Here is a 23,623-nt window from a genome sequence, read left to right on the forward strand (position 1 = left end):
TTACCATGATGTTTCATTAGTTAACATGAACTAATAATGAACTGCACTTCTACAGCATAATTACTTTGCTAATGTTAATTTCAAAATTGACTAATACTATTAAAATCAAAGGTGTATCTGTTAACATTAATTAATGCACTGTGAAGTAACATAAACAATGAACTGCTAGATTTTTATAGACTAATATTAGAAAATATGAACAAAAACAATAACAAATGTATTGCACATGGTTAGTTCATGTTAGTTAATAGATTAACTAATGTTGACAAATGAAACTTTAGTGTAAAGTGTTACTATTATAATTATATAAATCATATTTATATAAATATATCATTATTCTTCTATAATTATTTATAGATTTATAGAATATTCTTACAAATCCATGCTAAACCTTATCCAACATTATTAAACTATGTTGATATTCATATTAAACATTATTTGGTAACACTTTACAATAAGGTTCATTAGTTAACATTAGTTAACTACATTAGTTAGCACTTACACAGGATTTATTAATCTTAGCATTTACCAATACTTTATTAAAATCTTGTTAACATTAGTTAATGCACTGTGAATTAACATGAACAAATAATAAACAGCTGGATTTACAGAAGATGAACAAATACAGTAACAAATGTATTGCTCATGGTTATTTCATTTTAGTAAATACATTAACTAATGTTAACTAATGAACCGTATTGTAAAGTTTTACCCATTATTTGTATTATTATTTGGTTGCTATTCATTGTTTTCTTTAATTATTAATAATTAGTGTAAAACTAATACCATATGATGCTAATAAATCTTTAATTGAGTACAGATTATATATTTGTAGACCTCTTAAAGCTTGTATGTTAAATTATAACCGTGCGACTGACAGCTTTTTTTTTTTTTTTTTTTACATTTATTTAAACATCAAACCATATACAAAACACAAAAACATACCAAATAACAAACGACCATTTCACATTACACCTTCTTACAAAAAAATCTGAGAAAGAAGTAATCCTCCCTAACTAAAATGCCGTAAACAACAGATATCTAAACAAAATAGTTTGACCCTATCAGCTATAATGTATGTAAATTAATAAGCACATAAAACAAGAACAACTCAACCAAGGAAATATAACTAAAAAATAAATAAGCAAACTTAAGAACAATTCAAATTCCCTAACATTGGGGTTTATATCAACTGGTATTCTATAAGTGAGAAGAAGTTAATAGCAGGGACTGTATCAATTTTCTTTAAGGATTTACAAAATAAAGAAAAGTCATTTTTTAATGCATTCACATTTGGAAGAGATTTTGTGAAACGACATTTGTGAAGATAGAATTTAACAAACAGTATAATATTATTTATCAAATATTCAACTTTTTTATTCTTCATTAAAAGTCCATATTTGATCCCATTCCAGGAAAAAAAGTCTATTTGAATAGACTTAGAAATCAGCCAGTTATGTATTTTCTTCCACAAATTATGTACAATCTCACACTCAAAAAAAAAAGATGTTCTGTTGATTCCAACAATGATTTACAAAAATAACAATTCTCTGTTTCAAATTTTAATATTTTTTGAATAAATTCTTGTGAAGGATACATTTCATTTACCATTTTAAAATGAATTTCTTTAAATTTAGGAGGAATAGGAAATTTCAAAAACTTAGTTCTGATTGATCTAATTTCTTGTTTATTTAAGTTTTTTAATTAATATGTTCTTTTAGAGGACCCAGGATAGATCTCATCAATTAGCAATTTTCTCAGCAACCGGTTATTGTATTTTTTGTCCCCAAAGTTTATACCATTGATCTGTGTTTTATGTAATCTCGGGTTCAGGGACTGATCCAAATTATTCCTTAAATTACTGTAATCATAGCCATTGGAATGTAATCAACTACATTTCTAGTCCTCCAGCATACAGATTATTTTATATTTATTACTAAATTCCTCACATTTTAATATTTTTCCTTCTTCATTCATCATATGAACAATGGACCAAATTGTTTTTTCCATCCATCCTTCCAAGAATATTGATTTCTTCCTTCTTAAAATCACCCTGTTATTCCAAAGCGGGACGTTATGTGGACTAAATTTATGTTTGTAAACCATTTTCCAGAAGAGCAGCACTTGTTGGTGGAAGGCAGAGAATTTCAGGGTAACTTTGAAACCTCAAAATCACATGTCATGTGACTGACAGCTGCACGTGTGTGTCGGTGCGTTATCTTGACCGCCGCCCTGTGGTGAGTTCATGAACTGCAGCTCTGCGCGATCTCTGGGCGAGCGGAAAACACAGTCCATTACATGCGCACATACATGTTTATGCATAAAGGACACGAAAACAGTCCAAACTATTTTTTATATGTATAAAAAACGATTAATGATAAATACAAAACTTAAAGATATATAAAAAGCAAGTGAGAGGTGTGTGAGAGAGAGCGGATCTCAAATGTTGTTATTAGAGATATAGAGGAGAAGGAAAAGGTTCAGCCCGTTTCAGCACTACAGTGGCGGACAGCGCCGCTCAGCTAAACGCCTGCTTATACACGCAGCCAACCGAACCATCTGCTTCTCTCTCACACACACGCACGCGCGCGCACACACACACGTAATCAAATCAGCTCTCAGTAAACAAGTCAGCCACCTCTTTATACAAAGAAATCAACCTCGATCCAAACAACAAAGCAGTATTTTAGTATCACACAGACTAACTACACACATACCCAGACAGCTGCATTATACAACAGCCCCAGTTAAATTGCACAGATGCTGAAAATCTTAAAGTTTACATTTTGTAAAGTATAAACTATTTCAGCTGTAGGTTGCTCCTTTTTAAATATTCCACAGTACACTATTAAAAAACACCAGAAAAGCAAAAACAATGTGGAAATTACACCTTTCACGGGTGAATATCATGAGAAAATGTGAAAAACTTGACAATATAAGATTTATAGGGTTTAAGTGCAGAGAAAAGTTTGGACACACCAATTTATTTCTTATTATTTTCTACAGTTCGAATATACATTTCCTTAAGCATCCGCTCATCAATTTAAAATAATAAAGAAATAAATAAAGAAATACATTTAAAAATGTTTTGTAAAGACATTCATCCATAGACACACTTTAAATGTATCTACAGCAAGCATTTAAGTAGAAGCCTTTAGATTAATTAAGATGATTTTAAGATAATGAGAAACAAATTAATGTGTGTCCAAACTGTTGACTAGTAGCGTACATTATAAAATGCAAAATATCCAAGCAGCTGTAGAGAACAAATCTATGCTTAGATCTACCTTTCGAAGTGGAATAATAAAGTGTGGGGTATGAGTAGAATGCATTTTATAAAAGAAACAAGCACACAATTGGGTGATACATGTGTGTGTCTTCAATGAAACTCTTACCTTTATTTGCAGACACAGGTGTGGATCAGACACACGAGCAGGAGGAGAAGATATCACAGCATCAGCAGCAGCATGGACATGAAAAAGAAGAAGAAAAACAGATTTGATTAGAGTGATGCAACAGCAGACGTGTGCAGGACCCTCATACTTACCAAACCTTCAGGAGATCGAGACACTTCAGCAAGAGCACAAATACATGAACATTTGTTTACATGAGTCAGACAGAAAGCTTTATGAAAGAGAAAGGAGAAAAGAAAGAATGTTCAGAGAAATCAAACACATCTGATGAGCAGCAGCTTCAGATATTAATAATTCAAACCTCCATATCTCCTCTCTCTCTCTCTCTCTCTCTCTCTCTCTCTCTCTCTCTCTCTCTCTCTCTCTCTCTCTCTCTCTCTCTCTCTCTCTCTCACACACACACACACGTTGGGTTTTTTGCATTTTATGAGGACAGCAGATGACAATGTAGAAAAAAGTATTGCCCTCACAATGACAACAGTGCTCATAAAGGTATGTGCTGTTGTCTCTGGCAATGTATTTTGTAAAATGTAATTTTATATAAAAAAAAACATGAAGTTGTGCACAATGTGGTCAGGTCCTCTTACTGTAAAATCTCTCAAAAACTCTTATTTAACATACTATTTTAGAACAAATGGGGTACAATAAAATATTATTGTAGAAGAATTAATAAGAGATCTATATCCTCTTGAACAATCACGGATATATACGCAAAATAATGCGAAAATATGTTTAGCTTATAACAGAATTTCAAGCTCTCACTGATGCAATCATGCTCCCTATAAAAACACACACGCTTGTCCCTTCCCCCAACACATTAACCCAGAATCTCTGGTGGCTTCATGCCTCCATCCATGACAGGGGAGTCTTTAGGCCTTCAGCAGACGCTCACCACATCACATCCAGCCCTGAACCTTTCACTGCCCCCCTGTGGACTCAAGAATAATGGTACAGCCCTGCCTGTGAGTCAGCCTGTTGCCGTGGCAACACCATCCCACCAAGGGATGGAAATTGGGCCAGGAGAGGAAGAGGAGAAGGCAGAGGGCATTTATGACATAAACACAGAACAAATGATAGTTATCCTCTACAAAAACATCGGAAATTTAACACCACTTCACACTTAAGCACAAACTAATGTAATTTATGCTAATGCACCAAACAAAGCTATAAATATCATCAGTGTCACTACAAGCAGAATGTAAGGGCTTGTGAAGGAATTATATGCATGTTTTGGGGGGTTTTCTTTCACGCTGACCATGTAGAACTCACAAATACATCAGATAATGACTGCAGGCGGTGCAGATGGAGAGGGGGAGGGGAGAAATGGGTGAAAGGATGGAGAGAAATGCACATGAGGGAAAGACAGCTTCTCTTGTACAGAGAGATGAGACACTTGATATATATATAAAAGAAAATTAATCAAACAATAACACTTTACAGTCTTAGAAGAAAAGGTTTTATATGGAACCTTGGAACATTCTATTAATTTAGTTTTATTTCATTTTGTTTTAATTAGCATATTATAAATTAAAAAGCTTGTTTACATATTTTATCACTAGAAAAAAATGAAATAACCTGTTAAAAATTAAAGCATTACGCTCATTTAAGACATTTCTCCAAATAACAAACGAAAAATATGGAACCTTTTTGTCAAAGAGTTCTTTAAAAATTGAGTCAAGAACACTAGAGTTCTACGTAGAAAATTCTAACATTCTAAGAATACTTTGTTTTTATGATAAATAATTATATTTGCATCTGACATTAACAGGAAGCAAAGTCAATCATAAAGATACGCCCCACTCTCAGATATAAGAAACCTAATCAACCAGTGTGAATAGCTTGCATCATGACTTTAGTTTGCTGTCACTGTGTGTGTGTTTCTGTCCTACTGTCTCACTGGCCCTGATAAACCCAGTCTAATCCTTTCAGAGGATCAGTGTGCTACACACACACACACACACACACACACACACACACACACACACACGGTATAAACCAACAAATCAATATGCACAATCTCACACAGAATGATTCACATGGATGTCCCAGATCAGCATGACTCTGTATAAACTATATTACATGTATATGAGAGCATGTGCACTATAAATAACAGCATTCCTCTCCGAATCAACGATCACCCCATATTAATCTCTGAGAGCCACACCTGTTCACAAAGCTCAGGAGAGACTTCTTAAGGAGAGATGTGAGAAGCTTTAAAGAACAGAAAATAAAGCTGAAACTCTTACACTATAAACTCAAGAGACACGGAACACAATCTGTTTTTTTCTTGCAAAGATGTGCAATGTTTTATAACCACAGCAAAATATAAGCATACTAAAACATTTATATAAGACATTTTAAGCTTTTAAACACCTCACTTTGATAGCTTACCTAGCATATTTATTCCTAATGTTATGTAAAGTAAGCATACACACACCTGACAGAACGTACTCAAGTTATAAAATACGATGTACTTATTACAGTAATTATAATAACTGTGTAATAACTAGGTACTAACCCTGAACCTACTCCTAACTTCAGTATCTTCTCAGGTAAGTACACCTTAAGTACACATTAAAACTTTTCTCATGAGTACATGTAAGTGCATGTACTGTAAAATAAAGTGTAACCTAAAAACAATCCAACGTAGCCATGTTAGTTATAGTTAAATATATATGTCCCATATATATATATATAAAACAGTACCCTTGACCTTTCATACTGGCTTTTATACAGTGGCAATCTGCCAATAAAGAATGCTTTGAAGCGAGAAGCTCATTGCAGTGATTTGTGAGGAAACAGCTCCTCAAAGCTCAAGAGCATGTGGGTTTATGGTGTACATTAAAGAAAAGGCACTAAAAAGTCCAGGAACTGTAGATTAGAAAAATGAAGTCCAGATGTGGGACATTCAAGGCAAAGAGGGTAACGGTTCACACGGTCACAAATGAAGAAGTGCGGATGTGTGCACCACACACAAACACTCATGTGTTAGTGCACGTGTGACCTTGCATGTAATTCAGGTTAATGCTAAAGACATTTAAAATCCTTTTCATTTCATAAAGACAGAGACATAATAGCATGAAAAAGGCACTAAACTTCTGGCTCAAACGTGGCGACTTCCTGTAGCAGCAGAACATCTGACGAGCACATGTCTCTCTTTACACAGCTCCTCTTTAATGCGCTGCAGAGGCTCCACAAATAATAATGAGTCTATCAAAGAGCAGCTTGTAGAGAACACTGCAAAATAAACCAAAATACACAAGCTAGAAAGTTGAAGTCAACATAAAATGGCTCTTAGTACCAAATTTACTTTTGTAATATGATGCATTTCAGAGTGGAACCACATATAAGATAAGTGACGACACAACTTAATGTGTGCTTGTCTGTTATTGATGGCAAGAGCTGAAAAAACATGGTCACTTCTAAATTTGATATAAGCATTTTAAGCTCATTTATGATAGCTGTGTTGTCGAACACAATAGTAAACAAATTCAGACTTTTTTTTTTACATTTATATTAAAACTGACTCATTTATCAGCTCTTATAATGCTGAAACGAGTCATGTCTAGAGTTTCTTTCTGTCACTAATTTGTCTGCATACGGATCATTTTCCCTCATCTTCATCTGCTATACTGTCGGTCTGTTTGTACAGAACTGCGCAGTTGTGTAGATGCTCAAAATGGCTGCCAGCATCGCATTGCAGTGGTCTTATGTAGAGATACTGAGAGCGCACTTGTGTTCTCTCTCTCCACTCATGCTTCATCTTGTTCACCATTACATACTTGCCTTTTCTCCTCAAATAATTTGAACTGTGTGTGTATCAGTACATGTTTTAGTGCCACTGCATGATCAGGGCAATAATGTGTGTGTGTGTGAAGCAGAAAATGGGTCAGTGAATGAAAGAATAGTGTGCGGTGTCCCTGTTCTTCCTGCAGCATTTGTCCTTCTCCATCTCTCTCACACTCCATCCATTTACACCATCACAATTCTGATGAAACTAAATCTGAGATATCTGAGAATGCATACAGCTGCCTTGCTAATTATTCTTCATCTGATAAAGCAAGTAATCGGTTTGGATGTTATTGCGTTGCATTAGCTTGGCCTCACACACAACCCCTCCCCCGCGACTCTTCAGTCTGTGAAATCAGAGCACGTTTCCTGTTTCTCCTCTTGGGCCAACACCAGCTGACACATTCTAAAGGAGTGATTAAGAAAGTTATTATATCCACTGTTTATATTCCACTGAATGTTCTCTCTTTGTCTAACACATGAACATATTGTTGATCCAAAAATGATTTAGATAATTAAGGCGCACTGAATATGAATGTCAACACACTAGATGACAACATCAAGCCAGTTTAAAAGTAAAATAGCACAAGCACACTTTAAAACAATAGATTTACTGTTCAATAAAGAAAACAACAACAACAACACCTGTGGTTCCTTTACTAGGACAAATGTGTGAACCAACTTCCATCCACTAAAATGACCAAAACACAAGCTGATTTGAAGAAATTGAGCAATGATAGATAGATAGAAAAGATCACGCAGCTTTTGAGACAAAGTTATAGATGCCTGTGATGATGTTCAGAAAGGTGTAAGTGTAAATTAAATGACCAAATATTGTATGAGCAAGACATCTCACCTCTGCACTAACATCTGGTTCCTCTGTATTCCTGTTTTGCTTTGGCACAGTCCTCGTGCCACTTAAGTCAACGTTTAAAACACTTTGACTAGAGGGCCGCAAAAACTTCAGGTCACTCTTTCTGGAGTCAGTAGTGCCACACACCTCATAATTGTACACGTGCTGTAAAGTTCCTGTGCCACCTACGTCTGCGTAAAGAGGCGGATAATACGGAATAACTGGAAGATTCGCTCCAGATTTATAAAACATCCGCTCGCGTCTCCATCTGTAGCATTTGACTGACAGTATGGCAATGATAGACACGATAAAGAGAAATGAAACCACAGCCAAGGCCAAGACTAGATAGAAAGTCAGGTTGTCGTTGTATTCCTTGTCGTGCGTAAAGTCAGTGAACTCCGAGAGCACTTCAGGGAAGCTGTCCGCCACCGCCACGTTAACATTGACTGTAGCTGATCGAGAGGGCTGCCCGTTGTCCTCCACTACAACAGTGAGTCTTTGTTTGACAGCATCTTTATCTGTCACTTGGCGTACAGTTCTTATTTCTCCATTCTGTAAGCCCACTTCAAACAGCGCCCTGTCTGTGGCTTTCTGCAGTTTATATGAGAGCCAGGCGTTCTGACCAGAGTCCACATCAACAGCCACCACTTTAGTCACCAGATAACCCACATCTGCCGAACGAGGCACTATTTCAGCCACCACAGAAGCACCTGACTGGACCGGGTACAGAACCTGAGGCGCGTTGTCATTCTGGTCCTGAATGATTATTTTCACGCTCGCGTTGCTGCTGAGAGGAGGAGAGCCTCCGTCCTGCGCTTTTACTGTGATTGTAAATGATTTTAATTGTTCATAATCAAACGATTTTGTTGCATAAATCGTCCCACTGTCGGAGTTAATAGAAATAAAAGACAAAATTGGTGTGCCGTTCAAATCATTATCTGAAATTAAGTAGGATACGCGTGCGTTCGCTCCCAAATCTGCGTCATGCGCTTTAACACTGAACAAAGACAGAGAGGGCGAATTATTCTCCATCACATACGCATTATATGAATTCTGTTCAAACTGCGGTGCGTGGTCATTTACATCAGTGATCTTAACGTTCAATGTCTTTTTACTAAACAAAGAAGGGCTGCCGCTGTCTTTGGCTGTAATGGTAATGTTATACTCAGGTATGTCTTCTCTGTCTAGCTCTGAGTCCGTGACAATACTGTAATAATTAGTCAAAGATGATTCGATTTTAAAAGGAAGGTCTCTGTCAATAAAACAGGTAATCTTTCCGTTTTCTTCAGAATCGCTGTCTTGTATATTTATCATGGCCACTACGGTTCCAAGTGGTGAATTTTCAGGGATACTGTTAGAGAAAGACATAAGCGTCATTTTTGGTGTGTTGTCATTTACGTCTGTTACTTCCACAATCACCTCAGAAGAATCTGATAACCCCCCCTGATCTTTAGCTTGAATTTTAAACTCATGTATTGATGACTCTTCAAAATCAAGCTCACCTATCAATCTTATTTCACCACTAGATGGATCGACAGAAAACAGGTCTCGAATTTTGGGTGTGGTGTGTTCGAAATAATATCCAATTTGTCCATTTGAGACGGTATCCGCATCGGTTGCATTAACAATAATCAGCAACGATCCTTTTGCGGTGTTTTCTGGGATGGATATTCTGTATGTGTCCCTTTGGAAAACCGGAGCATTATCATTTATATCTAAAACAATAACGTGTATTTTTACCGTGCCAGTGCGTTTCGGGTTGCCTCCATCTGTAGCAGTTAAAGTCAAATATAAATGTTCTTGTTTCTCTCGGTCTAAAAGCGTTTGCAAAACAAGCTCGACGTTTTTACTGCTGCCGGATCGACTTTGTGTCTTTAGTGTAAAATGATCAGAAGGATGAACTGAATAACTCTGAATACTATTAATGCCGACATCAGGATCAACTGCGCTATCCACAGTAAAACGCGCTCCGGTTGAAGCCAACTCACTGATTTCTAATGCAATTTCACCTCTTGGAAATGCAGGACTGTTGTCATTAACATCTAATATTTCTATGGTGATGCGATAGAGCTCGATGGGATTTTCTAAGATGACTTCAAAGCTCAGACTGCATGCTGATACCGCACCAGCGCACAAAAGCTCACGGTCGATTCTCTCCTTAATAATGATGTGCCCTTTCTCCCGGTCCAGCTCGACATATTCCCGGCCACCTGCTGTAAATATCCGCGCTTTCCCCGTTGTCAACCTTTTAAGCTCAAGACCTAGGTCTTTAACTATGTCTCCGACGAATGAACCGGGTGCCATCTCCTCTGGCACGGAGTAACGGACCTGTCCGTACGCGCCACAGAGAAAGTGTGCACAGAACAGCAGAACACACGACGGCCATGGAGAATGACAATTCTTCCTTCTCATGTTGATGGTGGATCTTCGAATTACCTTTCACAAAAATAGTAAATAAAATATCCACTCGACAGCGAAGAAACGTCTAATAATTAAAGAGAAATCTAAAAATGAAACAAAGCATTTATATTGTCTGTTAAACGCGTCATCCAGATTTTGCGGTGCGCAAGGCTTTGTACTAAATGCACTGCCCAAGTGGCACGGAAGGCGTGTATGATGCATAAAATCAGCCAGCTCTACCTTATCAACCAACAGCGACACTTAGGGTTCAATCTAAGAACTGCAAATTGCTTATCACGCGCGTTATGAGAGCTGTTTATGAAAACGGGGGTAGTGCTGTGCCGGAGCAAGGTGCAAGCGGCATAATCCACTTTACGCACATCATTGTAAAATACCTACAGTGGAGAAAAACACTTTGTTTCTTTTCAAAACAAGCTGAAATAACTGTATTCACTTTTAAATAGACAAAAGCCTCTTGTGGAAAGTCAAAATGAAAATACACAAATGCGTAAAACTCCATTTACACCGACACGCAATGTTTATAGTACACTTTAACACATCACTAAATAAGAGTATATTTCAAAATGAAGCATTAACAAAACTAATTAAACAATTAAATTAAACACAATCTCATTCCTCAGACCTCACCTGATTTTCTGTATCTCTGGATGTCTGTTTATGCTCCTGAATGTGCTGCAGTGTCTGTGTTCCATCGGCGTCCAGACTAATGATGCTCTGACTATAAGGTCGAACAAATTTCAGATCACTCTTTCTGGAGTCAGTAGTGCCACACACCTCATAATTAAACACTTGCTTTAAGGTTCCTGTGCCACCTACGTCTGCGTAAAGAGGCGGATAATACGGAATAACTGGAAGATTCGCTCCAGATTTATAAAACATCCACTCGCGTCTCCATCTGTAGCATTTGACTGACAGTATGGCAATGATAGACACGATAAAGAGAAATGAAACCACAGCCAAGGCCAAGACTAGATAGAAAGTCAGGTTGTCGTTGTATTCCTTGTCGTGCGTAAAGTCAGTGAACTCCGAGAGCACTTCAGGGAAGCTGTCCGCCACCGCCACGTTAACATTGACTGTAGCTGATCGAGAGGGCTGCCCGTTGTCCTCCACTACAACAGTGAGTCTTTGTTTGACAGCATCTTTATCTGTCACTTGGCGTACAGTTCTTATTTCTCCATTCTGTAAGCCCACTTCAAACAGCGCCCTGTCTGTGGCTTTCTGCAGTTTATATGAGAGCCAGGCGTTCTGACCAGAGTCCACATCAACAGCCACCACTTTAGTCACCAGATAACCCACATCTGCCGAACGAGGCACTATTTCAGCCACCACAGAAACACCTGACTGGACCGGGTACAGAACCTGAGGCGCGTTGTCATTCTGGTCCTGAATGATTATTTTCACGCTCGCGTTGCTGCTGAGAGGAGGAGAGCCTCCGTCCTGCGCTTTTACGCGAATGTTAAATTCTTTTGTTTGCTCATAATCAAAAGAACGGACAGCAAGAATCTCTCCGCTCTCTGCATTCACTGAAATATAAGTCGAGGCAGAGACGCCATTCACAAGAATGTCCTCTAGAAAATATGAAATACGCGCGTTATTGCCAGAGTCTTTGTCGTGCGCTTTAACAGATAAAACAGAGACTCCGGGGGAATTATTTTCCATCACATATGCGGTGTATGACTGACGCTGAAACACAGGGGCGTTGTCATTGACATCAGAGATTTTCAGTGTCAGTGTTTTATTAGTAGAGAAAGATGGCGAGCCCTCATCAATAGCAGTTATTGTGATATTATATTCAGACATTTTTTCACGGTCTAAAATCTGCTCAGTAACTAAAGTGTAGAAATTTGAGGAAGACGATTTGATGCGAAATGGCAAATCTGAATGAACGAAGCATTTAAATTGTCCGTTTTTACCGGAGTCGATATCTTTAATGTTGAGCATCGCAATCACTGTGTCTGGGGCGGAATCCTCTGGGATGGGACTGGAAAATGAGATAAGGCTGATAACAGGTGCATTGTCATTAACGTCAGTCAATTCAATGAGCACTTTACTATTATCAGTGAGTCCTCCCTTATCCATGGCCTCAAGATTCAGTTCGTATTGCTTTGATTTTTCATAATCCAACAGGCCATTTACGCAAATTTGCCCAGTGTTCTGATCGATTCTAAAAAGGTCTAAGTCTTTCCCAGAGCTTTGTGAAAACGAATATGTCACCTCACCATACGATCCTTTGTCTTTGTCTGTAGCACTTACTGTCAGCACTACTGTACCTATCGCTGCATTTTCTGCTAAAGAAACTCTGTACACTGACTGACTGAACGCGGGTGAATTGTCGTTTGCATCAATTACTGTGACACTTATTTTAACCGTTCCGGATTTTTGAGGGCTCCCTCCATCATATGCCGTCAGGGTTAATTTCAGTTCTTCATCTCTCTCCCTGTCTAACGGCGATTGCAGAATCATTTCTACGTATTTTGTACCATCATTGCGCGATAACTCTTTCAATGAAAAATAATCAGTTGGCATCAGAGCATATCTTTGGAGCGTATTCAAGCCTACATCAGGATCGTGCGCACTGTCTAAAGAAAAACGAGCACCGGGTACGGCAAGCTCACTTATCTGAAAGTTGATCTCTTTTCTAGTAAAAACAGGAGCATGATCGTTGATATCTAATATTTCTACATCAATTCTATGCAGCTCCATGGGGTTTTCTAGAATGATCTGAAAATGTAAGGAGCAGGGAGACACTTGCGCGCACAGCTCCTCTCTATCTATCCTCTCTTTCACTATCAGCGTCCCTTTATCCACATTCAGACCGATGTACTCACGACTGTCCTCCGTAAAGATCCGCGCTCGACCAGATTTCAGCCTCTTAACATCCAAACCGAGATCCTGAACGATATTTCCCACCAGCGAGCCCTTTGTCATCTCCTCTGGAATAGAATAGCGGACCTGGCCGCGCGCAACGGCCATGACAAAGACGCAGAGCACGAGAGGCTGCATTAGCCATGATGAAATCCATGTCGAAGATGCGCCTCTTTGGGCGTAAAAACAACAAAGAAACGACATCATCCAAATCTTCTAATAAATAAGAAGACTATCCAAGGACTTAGAAAGGATGTAAAATATCAGTTATATAAAAAGAAGATCCAGTCGATGGTCTAATGATCCAATGTTAGAAAGAGCCAGTGAAATGAGAGAGATATTCTGCAGACTGTATGATGTCAGAAAGTGGAGGAGGATCTAAAAATGAGTGTTTAAAACACTAACATACTGACCAACAGCGGCACTTAGAGTATAAAATAAATATTGCACTGAAAAAATAAATAAAGCTATAATAATCATAATCATAAAAACCATCATAATAATAATAAAAAAACATTTTAATGCAGATGTTTAATTGAACGAAATATTAAATAGACGGACAATGTAGTCAAAAAGCTAAGAGGAAGATATAAAACTGTCATTTGTGTCAAGTAATGCTTGACAGTTAAAGCTGAAGGCAGAAAATTCATATATAAATATAAACCCGAGCTCACCTGATCAAAAGAATCGTCATTATTCAGTTTTCCCCTCTGCGCATGCGTGAGAGTCTGTGTTCCACTGGTGTCCAGACTAATGATGCTCTCACTGCAAGGTCTGACGTATTTCAGATCACTCTTTCTGGAGTCAGTGGTTCTGCAAACCTCATAATTGTACACGTGCTGTAAAGTTCCTGTGCCGCCTACGTCTGCGTAAAGAGGCGGATAATACGGAATAACTGGAAGATTCGCTCCAGATTTATAAAACATCCGCTCGCGTCTCCATCTGTAGCATTTGACTGACAGAATGGCAATGATAGACACGATAAAGAGAAATGAAACCACAGCCAAGGCCAAGACTAGATAGAAAGTCAGGTTGTCGTTGTATTCCTTGTCGTGCGTAAAGTCAGTGAACTCCGAGAGCACTTCAGGGAAGCTGTCCGCCACCGCCACGTTAACATTGACTGTAGCTGATCGAGAGGGCTGCCCGTTGTCCTCCACTACAACAGTGAGTCTTTGTTTGACAGCATCTTTATCTGTCACTTGGCGTACAGTTCTTATTTCTCCATTCTGTAAGCCCACTTCAAACAGCGCCCTGTCTGTGGCTTTCTGCAGTTTATATGAGAGCCAGGCGTTCTGACCAGAGTCCACATCAACAGCCACCACTTTAGTCACCAGATAACCCACATCTGCCGAACGAGGCACTATTTCAGCCACCACAGAAACACCTGACTGGACCGGGTACAGAACCTGAGGCGCGTTGTCATTCTGGTCCTGAATGATTATTTTCACGCTCGCGTTGCTGTTGAGAGGAGGAGAGCCTCCGTCCTGCGCTTTTACGCGAATGTTAAATTCTTTTGTTTGCTCATAATCAAAAGAACGGACAGCAAGAATCTCTCCGCTCTCTGCATTCACTGAAATATAAGTCGAGGCAGAGACGCCATTCACAAGAACATCCTCTAGAAAATATGAAATACGCGCGTTATTGCCAGAGTCTTTGTCATGCGCTTTAACAGATAAAACAGAGACTCCGGGGGAATTATTTTCCATCACATATGCGGTGTATGACTGACGCTGAAACACAGGGGCGTTGTCATTGACATCAGAGATTTTCAGTGTCAGTGTTTTATTAGTAGAGAAAGATGGCGAGCCCTCATCAATAGCAGTTATTGTGATATTATATTCTGAGATCATTTCTCGATCCAAAAGCTCATCAGTGACTAAACTGTAGAAGTTCGAGGTTGATGACTTTATTTTAAACGGTAAATTATGAGGAATGAAGCACTTAACTATTCCGTTTTTACCCGAATCTAAATCTTTGACATTCAACATTGCTATTACAGTCTCTGGCGCTGAATTCTCCGGCACTGGGCTTGAAAATGAAATTACGCTTATTATAGGAGCATTGTCATTTATATCAGTAATTTCAATATGAACTTTACTGGTATCTCGTAATCCCCCTTTGTCTGTTGCTTCCACTGACAATTCATATTTTTTGGATTTCTCGAAATCTAATAGACCATTAACTGTAATATCTCCAGAACTGGAATCAATGGTAAAAAGGCCAGAAGAGCTTTCACTGCTCTGAGAAAAAGAATATGTAACCTCTCCATTAGATCCCATGTCTCCGTCAGTTGCACTAACCTTTAAAACAGTGGATCCTTTAGAATAATTCTCTGGAATTGAAGCTCTATAGACTGATTGACTGAAAACAGGTGCATTGTCATTTGCATCTAAAACAATAACGTTTATCTTGATAGTGCCCGTTTTTTGAGGGTTTCCGCCGTCGAATGCAGTTAAGATCAATTTATGTTCCTCTGCCGTTTCTCTGTCTAAAGTTTTTTGCAAAATTATCTCTACGTACTTTGTTTCGTCGAGATGAGAAGGTATTTTAACTGTAAAATGATCAGACGAAGTTAATTTATATGTCTGAAGAGAATTTAGACCTACATCTGGATCATTAGCGCTGTCGATTGAATATCGAGCCCCTGACAAAGCAAGTTCACTCATTTGAAAAGTAATCTCCTTCTTCTTGAAAACTGGAGCATGATCATTAATATCTAATATTTCTACATCGATTCTGTGCAGCTCCATGGGGTTTTCTAGAATGATCTGAAAATGTAAGGAGCAGGGAGACACTTGCGCGCACAGCTCCTCTCTATCTATCCTCTCTTTCACTATCAGCGTCCCTTTATCCACATTCAGACCGATGTACTCACGACTGTCCTCCGTAAAGATCCGCGCTCGACCAGATTTCAGCCTCTTAACATCCAAACCGAGATCCTGAACGATATTTCCCACCAGCGAGCCCTTTGTCATCTCCTCTGGAATAGAATAACGGACCTGGCCGCGCGCAACGGCCATGACAAAGACGCAGAGCACGAGAGGCTGCATTAGCCATGATGAAATCCGCGTCGAAGATGCGCCTCTTTGGGCGTAAAAACAACAAAGAAGCGACATCATCCAAATCTTCTATTCCATACAGAAGAAAAGACAAAGAACAAAATATTTAAAAAGGTTGAAAAATCGAACTTCACCCGAAAACACTGGGCCGCGAATGTCTCGACGCTTCAGTGTTAAAAAGAGACCGTCCGAATGAAAGAGATATTCTGCAGACTGTATGATGTCAGAAAGTGGAGGAGGATCTAAAAATGAGTGTTTAAAACAAGAACATACTGACCAACAGCGGCACTTAGTGCATCAGAGAAATATTACACTGAAAAATACTGTTGAAGAGAAATACAAAAACTATATGACCTGCGACCATTGTAGTAACCTATACATTATGCGTTAAAATAGCTAAAATATAAATACAAATTTGATAATAGAAAAAGGGTCAAAAGCAAAACAGAAAATATAAAAAAGCGTTTAAATAATGCAGGAACAATTATTTACATGACTGACCCGTGCGCGCACATACGCACAATAAAAACCTCTTATACTTGTCTGAGTGCAACTGAACAAATATATTTTTTCAAAGACTATGCATGTAATTTCCTATTAAATATTAAAAAGTTAAGATTTTATGAAAAAGTGTGAAAAAATGTAAAGTCACCAAAAGTATATCAGTACAGTAAATTTCAACTATAGATGCCAGTGTTTTTCTATTAATCGAAAAAAATTATAATAATACAGTGAACATCAATAAAACTGATGAAGTTAGAAAAAGAAAAATAATAGTTAAATGGAAAACAGAAAATCATATGCATATCTATTCACTCGAGCTCACCTGATCAAAAGAATCGTCATTATTGAGTTTTCCTCTTTGCGCATGCGTGAGTGTCTGTGTTCCACTGGTGTCCAGACTAATGATGCTTTCACTGCAAGGTCTGACGTATTTCAGATCACTCTTTCTGGAGTCAGTGGTTCTGCAAACCTCATAATTGTACACGTGCTGTAAAGTTCCTGTGCCGCCTACGTCTGCGTAAAGAGGCGGATAATACGGAATAACTGGAAGATTCGCTCCAGATTTATAAAACATCCGCTCGCGTCTCCATCTGTAGCATTTGACTGACAGAATGGCAATGATAGACACGATAAAGAGAAATGAAACCACAGCCAAGGCCAAGACTAGATAGAAAGTCAGGTTGTCGTTGTATTCCTTGTCGTGCGTAAAGTCAGTGAACTCCGAGAGCACTTCAGGGAAGCTGTCCGCCACCGCCACGTTAACATTGACTGTAGCTGATCGAGAGGGCTGCCCGTTGTCCTCCACTACAACAGTGAGTCTTTGTTTGACAGCATCTTTATCTGTCACTTGGCGTACAGTTCTTATTTCTCCATTCTGTAAGCCCACTTCAAACAGCGCCCTGTCTGTGGCTTTCTGCAGTTTATATGAGAGCCAGGCGTTCTGACCAGAGTCCACATCAACAGCCACCACTTTAGTCACCAGATAACCCACATCTGCCGAACGAGGCACTATTTCAGCCACCACAGAAACACCTGACTGGACCGGGTACAGAACCTGAGGCGCGTTGTCATTCTGGTCCTGAATGATTATTTTCACGCTCGCGTTGCTGCTGAGAGGAGGAGAGCCTCCGTCCTGCGCTTTTACGCGAATGTTAAATTCTTTTGTTTGCTCATAATCAAAAGAACGAACAGCAAGAATCTCTCCGCTCTCTGCATTCACTGAAATATAGGTCGAGGCAGAGACGCCATTCACAAGAACATCCTCTAGAAAATATGAAATACGCGCGTTATTGCCAGAGTCTTTGTCATGCGCTTTAACAGATAAAACAGAGACTCCGGGGGAATTATTTTCCATCACATATGCGGTGTATGACTGACGCTGAAACACAGGGGCGTTGTCATTGATATCAGAGATTTTCAGTGTCAGTGTTTTATTAGTAGAGAAAGATGGCGAGCCCTCATCAATAGCAGTTATTGTAATATTATATTCTGAAATCATCTCACGATCCAAAAGCTCATCAGTGACTAAACTATAGAAATTCGGGGTTGATGACTTTATTTTAAACGGTAAATTATGAGGGATTAAGCACTTAACTATTCCGTTTTTACCCGAATCTAAATCTTTGACATTAAACATTGCTATTACAGTCTCTGGCGCTGAATTCTCCGGCACTGGGCTTGAAAATGAAATTACGCTTATTATAGGAGCATTGTCATTTATATCAGTAATTTCAATATGCACTTTGCTGGTATCACTTAATCCCCCTTTGTCTGTTGCTTCCACTGACAATTCATATTTTTTGGATTTCTCGAAATCTAACGGACCATTAACTGTAATATCTCCAGAACTGGAATCAATGGTAAAAAGGCCAGAAGAGCTTTCACTGCTTTGAGAAAAAGAATATGTAACCTCTCCATTAGATCCCATGTCTCCATCAGTTGCACTAACCTTTAACACAGTGGATCCTTTAGAATAATTCTCTGGAATTGAAGCTCTATAGACTGATTGACTGAAAACAGGTGCATTGTCATTTGCATCTAAAACAATAACGTTTATCTTGATAGTGCCCGTTTTTTGAGGGTTTCCGCCGTCGAATGCAGTTAAGATCAATTTATGTTCCTCTGCCGTTTCTCTGTCTAAAGTTTTTTGCAAAATCATCTCTATGTATTTTGTTTCGTCGAGATGAGAAGGTATTTTAACTGTAAAATGATCAGATGGAGTTAATCTATATGTCTGAAGAGAATTTAGACCTACATCTGGATCTTTCGCACTATCCATTGAATATCGAGTCCCAGACAAAGCAGATTCGCTTATTTGAAAAGTAATCTCCTTTTTCATGAAAACTGGAGCATGATCATTTATATCTAATATTTCTACATCAATTCTATGCAGCTCCATGGGGTTTTCTAGAATGATCTGAAAATGTAAGGAGCAGGGAGACACTTGCGCGCACAGCTCCTCTCTATCTATCCTCTCTTTCACTATCAGCGTCCCTTTATCCACATTCAGACCGATGTACTCACGACTGTCCTCCGTAAAGATCCGCGCTCGACCAGATTTCAGCCTCTTAACATCCAAACCGAGATCCTGAACGATATTTCCCACCAGCGAGCCCTTTGTCATCTCCTCTGGAATAGAATAACGGACCTGGCCGCGCGCAACGACCATGACAAAGACGCAGAGCACGAGAGGCTGCATTAGCCATGATGAAATCCGCGTCGAAGATGCGCCTCTTTGGGCGTAAAAACAACAAAGAACCGACATCATCCAAATCTTCTATTCCATACAGAAGAAAAGACAAAGAACAAAAGAGTTAAAAAGGTTGGAAAATCGAACTTCACCCGAAAACACTGGGCAGCGAATGTCTCGACGCTTCAGTGTTAAAAAGAGACCGTCCGAATGAAAGAGATATTCTGCAGAATGTATGATGTCAGAAAGTGGAGGAGGATCTAAAAATGAGTGTTTAAAACACGCACATACTGACCAACAGCGGCACTTAGTGCATCAGAGAAATATTACACTGAAAAATACTGTTGAAGAGAAATACAAAAACTATATGACCTGCGACCATTGTAGTAACCTATACATTTTGCGTTAAAACAGCTAAAATATAAATACAAATATGATAATAGGAAAATGGTCAACAGCAAAACAGAAAATAAAAAAAGCGTTTAAAAAATACAGGAACAATTCATTACATGACTCACCCATGCGCGCACATACGCACAATAAAAACCTCTTATACTTGACTGTGTGCAACTGAACAAATATTTTTTTTTCAAAGACTATGCATGTCATTTCCTATTAAATATTAAAAAGTTAAGACTTTATGAAAACGTGTGAAAAAATGTACAGTCACCAAAATTATATCAGTACAGTAAATTTCAACTATGCCAGTGTTTTTCTATTAATCGAAAAAATATTATAATAATACAGTGAACATCAATAAAACTGATGAAGTCAGAAAAATAAAAATAATAGTTAAATGGAAAACAGAAAATCATATGCATATCTATTCACTCGAGCTCACCTGATCAAAAGAATCGTCATTATTCAGTTTTCCTCTTTGCGCATGCGTGAGTGTCTGTGTTCCACTGGTGTCCAGACTAATGATGCTTTCACTGCAAGGTCTGACGTATTTCAGATCACTCTTTCTGGAGTCAGTGGTTCTGCAAACCTCATAATTGTACACGTGCTGTAAAGTTCCTGTGCCGCCTACGTCTGCGTAAAGAGGCGGATAATACGGAATAACTGGAAGATTCGCTCCAGATTTATAAAACATCCGCTCGCGCCTCCATCTGTAGCATTTGACTGACAGTATGGCAATGATAGACACGATAAAGAGAAATGAAACCACAGCCAAGGCCAAGACTAGATAGAAAGTCAGGTTGTCGTTGTATTCCTTGTCGTGCGTAAAGTCAGTGAACTCCGAGAGCACTTCAGGGAAGCTGTCCGCCACCGCCACGTTAACATTGACTGTAGCTGATCGAGAGGGCTGCCCGTTGTCCTCCACTACAACAGTGAGTCTTTGTTTGACAGCATCTTTATCTGTCACTTGGCGTACAGTTCTTATTTCTCCATTCTGTAAGCCCACTTCAAACAGCGCCCTGTCTGTGGCTTTCTGCAGTTTATATGAGAGCCAGGCGTTCTGACCAGAGTCCACATCAACAGCCACCACTTTAGTCACCAGATAACCCACATCTGCCGAACGAGGCACTATTTCAGCCACCACAGAAACACCTGACTGGACCGGGTACAGAACCTGAGGCGCGTTGTCATTCTGGTCCTGAATGATTATTTTCACGCTCGCGTTGCTGCTGAGAGGAGGAGAGCCTCCGTCCTGCGCTTTTACGCGAATGTTAAATTCTTTTGTTTGCTCATAATCAAAAGAACGAACAGCAAGAATCTCTCCGCTCTCTGCATTCACTGAAATATAGGTCGAGGCAGAGACGCCATTCACAAGAACATCCTCTAGAAAATATGAAATACGCGCGTTATTGCCAGAGTCTTTGTCATGCGCTTTAACAGATAAAACAGAGACTCCGGGGGAATTATTTTCCATCACATATGCGGTGTATGACTGACGCTGAAACACAGGGGCGTTGTCATTGACATCAGAGATTTTCAGTGTCAGTGTTTTATTAGTAGAGAAAGATGGCGAGCCCTCATCAATAGCAGTTATTGTGATATTATATTCTGAGATCATTTCTCGATCCAAAAGCTCATCAGTGACTAAACTGTAGAAGTTCGGGGTTGATGACTTTATTTTAAACGGTAAATTATGAGGGATGAAGCACTTAACTATTCCGTTTTTACCCGAATCTAAATCTTTGACATTCAACATTGCTATTACAGTCTCTGGCGCTGAATTCTCCGGCACTGGGCTTGAAAATGAAATTACGCTCATTATAGGAGCATTGTCATTTATATCAGTAATTTCAATATGCACTTTGCTGGTATCACTTAATCCGCCTTTGTCTGTTGCTTCCACATATAATTCATACTTTTTTGATTTTTCGAAATCTAACGGACCATTAACTGTAATTTCCCCTGTACTGGAATCAATTTGGAAAAAGTTAGATAAACGTTCACTGCTCTTGGAAAAAGAATATGTAACCTCTCCATTAGATCCCATGTCTCCATCAGTTGCACTAACCTTTAAAACAGTGGATCCTTTAGAATAATTCTCTGGAATTGAAGCTCTATAGACTGATTGACTGAAAACAGGTGCATTGTCATTTGCATCTAAAACAATAACGTTTATCTTGATAGTGCCCGTTTTTTGAGGGTTTCCGCCGTCGAATGCAGTTAAGATCAATTTATGTTCCTCTGCCGTTTCTCTGTCAAGGGGTTTTTGCAAAGTCATTTCTACGTATTTTGTTTCATCTAGATGAGAAGGTATTTTAACTGTAAAATGATCAGATGGAGTTAATCTATATGTCTGAAGAGAATTTAGACCTACATCTGGATCATTAGCGCTGTCGATTGAATATCGAGCCCCTGACAAAGCAGATTCGCTTATTTGAAAAGTAATCTCTTTGTTCATGAAAGAAGGAGCATGATCATTGATATCTAATATTTCTACATCAATTCTATGCAGCTCCATGGGGTTTTCTAGAATGATCTGAAAATGTAAGGAGCAGGGAGACACTTGCGCGCACAGCTCCTCTCTATCTATCCTCTCTTTCACTATCAGCGTCCCTTTATCCACATTCAGACCGATGTACTCACGACTGTCCTCCGTAAAGATCCGCGCTCGACCAGATTTCAGCCTCTTAACATCCAAACCGAGATCCTGAACGATATTTCCCACCAGCGAGCCCTTTGTCATCTCCTCTGGAATAGAATAACGGACCTGGCCGCGCGCAACGGCCATGACAAAGACGCAGAGCACGAGAGGCTGCATTAGCCATGATGAAATCCGCGTCGAAGATGCGCCTCTTTGGGCGTAAAAACAACAAAGAACCGACATCATCCAAATCTTCTATTCCATACAGAAGAAAAGACAAAGAACAAAAGATTTAAAAAGGTTGAAAAATCGAACTTCACCCGAAAACACTGGGCAGCGAATGTCTCGACGCTTCAGTGTTAAAAAGAGACCGTCCGAATGAAAGAGATATTCTGCAGACTGTATGATGTCAGAAAGTGGAGGAGGATCTAAAAATGAGTGTTTAAAACACGCACATACTGACCAACAGCGGCACTTAGTGCATCAGAGAAATATTACACTGAAAAATACTGTTGAAGAGAAATACAAAAACTATATGAACTGCGACCCATTGTAGTAACCTATATATTTTGCGTTAAAACAGCTGAAAAATAACTACAAATATGATAATAGGAAAATGGTCAACAGCAAAACAGAAAATAAAAAAAGCGTTTAAATAATACAGGAACAATTATTTACATGACTGACCCGTGCGCGCACATACGCACAACAAAAACCTCTTATACTTGACTGAGTGCAACTGAACAAATATATTTTTTCAAAGACTATGCATGCATGTAATTTCCTATTAAATATTAAAAAGTTAAGATTTTATGAAAAAGTGTGAAAAAATGTAAAGTCACCAAAATTATATCAGTACAGTAAATTTCAACTATAGATGCCAGTGTTTTTCTATTTATTGAAAAATATTATAATAATACAGTGAACATCAATAAAACTGATGAAGTTAAAAAAGAAAAATAATAGTTAAATGGAAAACAGAAAATCATA

The 23,623-nt window shown here is 38.8% G+C and overlaps 1 protein-coding gene across 14 annotated transcripts in view; it reads right to left on the bottom strand.

The window, feature by feature from the left end:
* Nucleotides 1–23,623, bottom strand: part of LOC308700560 (protocadherin gamma-A1-like) — a gene marked incomplete at its 5' end in the record, with an annotated part of 176,556 nt that overhangs the window by 19,824 nt on the left and 133,109 nt on the right. Inside the window, one exon of one of the 14 annotated variants that reach the window (XM_081382212.1) lies at nucleotides 20,435–22,786. The exons of 10 other annotated variants lie outside the window; for them this stretch is intronic. In XM_081382212.1, coding sequence (XP_081238338.1) covers nucleotides 20,435–22,780 — 2,346 coding nt within the window. Of the gene's footprint in view, nucleotides 1–11,103; nucleotides 13,546–14,015; nucleotides 16,548–17,226; nucleotides 19,755–20,434; nucleotides 22,787–23,623 lie in introns of those variants that run through there. 3 more of the 14 variants (XM_081382214.1, XM_081382207.1, XM_081382216.1) reach the window with 3 other exon arrangements.

Source organism: Scardinius erythrophthalmus (genome assembly GCF_964197995.2).
Source record: "Scardinius erythrophthalmus genome assembly, chromosome: 13".
NCBI classification, from domain to species: domain Eukaryota; kingdom Metazoa; phylum Chordata; class Actinopteri; order Cypriniformes; family Leuciscidae; genus Scardinius; species Scardinius erythrophthalmus.